The sequence below is a fragment of the Orbicella faveolata genome, unplaced genomic scaffold (assembly GCF_042242905.1).
Source record: "Orbicella faveolata isolate gen_17 unplaced genomic scaffold, um_ofav_v1 contig_2, whole genome shotgun sequence".
NCBI lineage: Eukaryota > Metazoa > Cnidaria > Anthozoa > Scleractinia > Merulinidae > Orbicella > Orbicella faveolata.
The window spans coordinates 6,352,400-6,358,399 of record NW_028301547.1 but is presented as its reverse complement, the minus strand read 5'-3'; the positions used below and the strand labels follow the sequence as shown (position 1 = coordinate 6,358,399).

Below are 6,000 nucleotides of genomic sequence, written 5' to 3'. Positions count from 1 at the left end.
CCTGCTCTTTCAGGCCGTCCAATGGTTTTATTTGGTTGAGCCTTTCTTCCATTGCATTTCTTGTCTTTATCTCTTCCGAAATACTTGCTTCAAGGCGGGCGTTCTTTTCGACATGATCGCCCAGTTTTTTTAATTTTGTTTCAAGTTCTTTTCTTTCTTTTGTCGCGGTTTTAAAATCTTTTTCCAAATTTTTTGCCAGTTGTTTCTTCCTTTTTATTTCTTCTTCATATTCTGGCAGGTCTTTTAACTGATCAATCTTGGCTTTTTCTCTATTTAACCGCTCATTAAGAGTCATTACCAATTCATTTTGCTCACGCAATTTTTCTTTTGCGTCTGCAATTTTATTTCTTGATTCCTGAAGTTCTTTTTGTTTTTTTCGAATCAAATCGGAGGTCTCTCTGATAACTTTTAGACCTGGCTTTCCCAGGGCTTTTTTGACAAAGCCTGCATTTAAGAATTTTTGCAGTAAACCTTTCCCGTTTTCTAAAACTACTTTGGGTCACCCTCATTCGGGCCAATAACCGCTATAAATTTTCTATTTTTGGAGAATTTGAAGTTCAGCTCATCAACTTTGGCATTGGGGTACAGAGATTTGATATAATGTTTGACTTTCGAAATTTCTCCTTGTTCTAAAGAAGGGGGGACAAAAGGGATTGCACTCTCAGGAAGGACTTTTGTGAGCGGTTCCCTCAACCTGTTTAGCCTTTCTTCAATCTCTTCTGTTGAAACTGTTCTCGGGGTTCCTTCCGCACCTAACAAAGAGGTGGTATCTTCATCATAAGAAGTGTCAGGAAGGCCGGAATGCTCGTGATGCATTGTAAGCATTTCCATTTGTTCGCCCCCGTGGGAGGGGTCGCCAGTTTGGTATGGAGTGGACGCCGCGCCTGGCTTAAAAGGACGGGTTGTGTCACCCTCTTGTTCTCTTTTATCATCATCAGAGTCGTGGTCAAGTAGCCTGTCAAGTTCAGTGTCTTCGTAGCCAAATTCGCCACCGCCTTCCGCCGACATAGCGATATATTTCAAGCCTATTATTTTTCAAATTAGAAATAATCGCCCGCGTATTAATACAATGTCAGTTCCAGAGAACCTTCGCCCAACGTACTGTGAAAAGACGTTACAGGCCATGAAGGCCGAGCGCGCGGTCAAGCGAATTACCTTTAACCCATCTGAAGCCAACCCCGGCAATACACTGTACGTTTACGTGCCCAAGCTGAACGAGAACGAGGTTCTGGTGCCGGGCTCGCTAGCGCTTGTCTTTGACATCGACCTTTCTGAAGGGCACGCCAACAACTTTCTCGTCCAGAACGTCACGAGGGCGCTCGTTGACAAGCTGGTCGTGTCGTTTGCGGGAAGAACCCTGCAAGACACGGTTGGGTACGACAACTACAAAACTTTCGAAGACCTTTTCCTTTCGCAGGAAGAGCGAGAAAACAGGATTCTCGAAGGGATTCAGAGCGAGGATCTGTGCAAGATCCGCTCAGACGCGGGAGACAAGAAAACCTCGGGCGTCGACGCTGAAAACAAGCTGACCGAGGTTTACGGCGTTTTCTACCCCCAGGCCCTTTACAACGACCTCAAGTTCGATGTAAAACTTGCCGAAGCTATACATGTGGTCAAAGGCTCCGACACGACTCAGCTGAAATACAAGCTAAAAGACATCCAGCTCGAGTACAAAATGATCCGCAGCAAGACTCTGGCAGACGAGGCGCGGAGCGTTTACACCAGCGGCAAAGAGCTGCTTTACGACCACGTGACGCATGACAAAGAGATGCCCTTCAAAAAAGACGTTGACCCGAGGCTCACCATCAAAGTCAACGCCCAAAGAAGGTCACTCAAAGCCCTCCTCCTCCTGTTCGTTGAGCCGTATACCGCGGGCGCCAGAGATTCAGAAAAATTCATCTTCCCCGATCTGACGAAAGTCAGCGTCACGGTCAACGGCTCGCCCAACATGCTTTACAACAACGGCATCGAAGGCAAGGACATGTGGGAAGAGGCCCGCAACTTGTTCGTGAAAGAAAAAAATAAAACGGAGCACATGGATATGACAAAGTTTTACACCGGTGACAGGTTCGGGCTTGTGATCGATATGCGCACGATGGCGGATCAGTCGATGCACGGCAGCGGCACGCGCATCGTGAACAGTATGGACGGTGTCCAGCTGAAAATTGAGCGGAAAACCGAAGGCTCAGGCGACGTGAAATGCCACGTATTCGTCATCTCCGACTCCCAGTTCAGTATTGTGGACAGACAGCTGGAATCTGTACAGTTTTAATATAGGAACATGGACCCCAGCAAGATACCCTTCAACGCTCTCATCGTGGCGCCGACCAATTCTGGCAAATCGAGGTTCGTGGTGGACCAGCTCTACGGCCCGTTCCGCGGAAAGTTCGACTTCATCGTGCTCATCTGCCCGACGTTCACGCACAACAAGACCTACCACCGGCTTGGCGAAAACGATCCGAGAATGGAAGTGATTGTCTGTGAGCAGCACGACGTGGAAAGGTGGTTGAGGCTCGTGAGATGGCTTTCCGAGGGCACCAACACGCTCATAATCCTCGACGACTGCGCGGCCTCCAAAGATGTGAAAGGGCGCACAGGCGAGCTGGTGAATCTCGCCTTTTCTGCACGACATATGGGCATCAGCGTGTGGGCGCTGACCCAGAAGTTGACCGGAATAACATCTTCCTTCCGCGAGAACGTGGCGGCGATCGTCCTCTTTAACACCCCTTCGGTGAGGACAACGAAAGCCATCTTCGACGATTACGCCGGCGAGCTCTCCCCTGATGAGTACAAAGGCCTGGTTTCAAAGCTTAAAGATTGGAAATTCTCTTTTCTTGTGTTCGCGCTTCGGCACCCATACGGGGTAACGTTATTTGAATAAAAAAATGCAAGCTGTATAAAGCCTTGCACAATGGCTGCAGAAGACGCCGCTTTAGAAGACGTTATGAAACTTCTTCAAACCGAGCCCGAGCCGTCGAGTGGTCCCGCAGGTGGCCTTGTTCCAACCGCCCCCGACATTCCTACTCTTCGCGAGCAGCTGGCCGTGCTGGTGTCCACAGGCAAAACCAAAGAGGCCATCGGAGTGCAGCTGACCCACGAGCAGGTGAAGCGCCTGAGCGACAAAGAGGTCGAGAAATACACCAAACGCTTCGAGACGTACGTGGGCTCGAAGACAACGGAAAGCCTGATCGACAGCTTCATTTTTCTTGCAACCAAAGTGGTCGGAATGACCGTCAAAATCAAAGACATCGAGGCTTACCAAAAAGAGCTCAGAAACGACTTCATCTTGAACAAAGAGCTCTCCAATCTTGCCGGCAACCTTGCTTTGAAGTGCGGCCGGTTTCTTGCTGCGGCCAACGCGGCGCTGATCACCACAAAACATATTGATTTTAGTCCACAGTTGCCGGAGCAGAGCCACCCTTCTCGTGATGAACACGGCAATCCGCTTGAGGACGTTGATGAAGTACCCGGCTCAGCAACTGCAGAATAAATGGTCACCATTCATCAACAAATGTTGAGGTCTTGCTGGTAAATTGTTAACAATTAAACTTTTTTCATTTGCTTATAATACGGTTCGATTCAATGTCAACCGAACAATCCGAGAGCGCGCCTGCCGCCGTCACTGCGCCTCAGGTAGAGACCAAGGCAGCGCCTGCCGCCGATGAACGGGGCTCTGCCCCGCGCCCCGGGGATATGGGGTGGAACCCCACACAGCAAGCGACGACTCCGACTGCAACCACGCAGCGCGTAAAAACCTCCAAGCGTGTGGCCGCCGGAAAAATGGTTGCCGAAAGAACGCGGCTGCCCCGGGAAGAACAGAAGAAAGCGGCCGACGCTTATCACGCGGGAAAGGAAGCAAAAGCCGGCACAGAGGCCCCTGAACCAGCCCCGTCTACAGAAAGTAAAAGCCCAAAGAGCGAAAGCCCAAAGAGCGGCGGCCTTTTTGGCTTCAGCACCAACCAATGGATTGGTATTGGCGGCATAGGCGTTTCACTGCTAGGGATTTATTACAAACGTGAAGAGCTCAAGGCGATGGCCAAGCCCGTGTTCGACAAATTAGAAAGGCCGGAACCCGCGCCTGAGCCCGCGAGTGTCGAGCCAGAGCCTGCTCGAGCGAAAGGATTAAAAAAATGCTTTGAACGTTTGCGTGTAGTGTATATAACCATGCCGAAAGTTAACATTACGCAGGTTGCCGTCTCTTCATTTGCGATTCTTGGAATTGCTATGGTATGGTATGACTTCAACAAAAAGGTTTATGAAAGAGTCTCCCATCTTCTCAACATAATGTGGTGTGAAACGGCCGAAGAATTTGAAACAAGATGGAAAAAAGAAAGAGAAGAAAGAAGAAGAAGAGAAGACAAGGATGGAAGAAGAGATTAAACGACTTAGAGAAAAGAAAAGGATAGAAGAAGAAGAAGAAGAGAAGACAGATTAATTTTGTTTTAAACTTTCGCTCTTTCCTTATATCAAGCGCGCCATGTCCGACAACAAGCTTGTCAAGACCGTCATTGACGCCGCAACTCTCAGGGGATTAGCCGCGGGCATCGGCTGGGCCGCGAAAAAGGTTGTGAAAGAGAATTTCACTTCCGATCCCAGCAGCAGCTTTATGAATTACATGAAGTTCACCGCCGTCATGGCGGGCAGCATTGCGCTCAAAAAGTACCTCGAAGACCAGAAAATCCTCCCCGACAGCGTTTAATAATGATTTGAAAAAAGCTTCCGATTAATATATAACCATGGCGAGCATCGCGATCATGATTGGCGGGGCTGTGTTAAACGCCACGGCTTTTATCGGCGGCAATTATCTGGCGAGGGCGCTCGGTGGGGGCGACAAACCCGCGCTTGAAGAAAATAAGCGCCACGACAAAGCTCTCGAAGATTATCTAGCGGCTTACGCCAAATACACGCGAGACCGGACACAACTTCTCGACTGGATCGCGACCAACGCGCAAACAAAGGAGCAGGCCAAGCAGAACATGACCAACACCGACTACGCCTTCAAACTCTACAACCAGGCGCATCCTGACAAGCAGATGGTGCCCCCCAAGGAGCCGAAGTTCTCAGATTTCTACCAGCCAAGCGAGCAGCAGAAAGATGGCGAACTCGCGTTCGTGGGCGCTGGGGCGCTCGCTCTGGGCTACGCGGCTTTCCGGTTCCTTTAAGCTTTTTTACGCCTTACTTATATGGAGGCCAAACTCGCAAAGATATACTACGGCCTCGGGGGCTACTGGAAAGGAATCGCCGCGATCAAAAAACTTAGCCGAGGCCGCCAAGGTACCTGAAGAAGCCGCAAAAAAGTGGCTCATCAGGCAAGCGCTCTGGCAGATATTCCTCCCTGCGCCGAAGCGAATTCCTCGGCCGAAATTCGACGTTCCCACACCCAATAAGGTCCACCAGGCGGACCTTCTTTTTCTGCCGCACGACAAACTCCCTCGCGACCGCAAAGTTTTCAAATACGCGCTGACCGTTGTCGACCTGGCCAGCCGCTACAAAGAGGCCGAACCCCTGACTTCGAAAAATTCTGATGAGGTCGCCCTGGCCTTTCAGAAGATTTACAAGCGCTCGCCTCTCGAGTGGCCTGAAATGCTGCAGGTTGACCCCGGGCGCGAATTCATGGGCGCTGTCACGAAAGAGATGGACAAGCACAAAACCTTTATCCGGCGCGGGCGCGTTAACATTCACCGCGACCAGGTCATTGTCGAACGTTTCAACCGCACCCTGGCGGAGCGCTTGTTCGGATACCAGTACGCCGTGGAAATGCTTCTCCCTGAGGGCAAGCGGTCCGCCGCCTGGGTGAAAAGACTTCCTGAAGTTGTCTCGGCTTTGAACAACGAGGTCACAAGCCTTATCGGCACGAAACCCGCCGTCGCCATCAAAGAAAAATCTGTTTACGCAAGGCCGTCGACACCTTACACGAGGCCTGTCGGAAAACGCGAAAAAATCCTCCCCTCTGTTGTCCAAATTCTTTATCTCTACCAGCCCGGCGAGCTTGAAGGGGGC

General features: G+C 50.4%; 1 protein-coding gene across 1 annotated transcript; it reads left to right on the top strand.

Moving 5' to 3' along the window:
* The first annotated feature begins 989 nt into the window (after positions 1-989).
* On the top strand, positions 990-2,292 carry LOC149111716 (uncharacterized). The gene has a single exon (XM_089289721.1). The coding sequence runs from the start codon at positions 1,070-1,072 to the stop codon at positions 2,270-2,272; it is 1,203 nt and encodes a 400-aa protein (XP_089145847.1). The 5' UTR covers positions 990-1,069; the 3' UTR covers positions 2,273-2,292.
* The last annotated feature ends 3,708 nt before the right edge of the window (positions 2,293-6,000 follow it).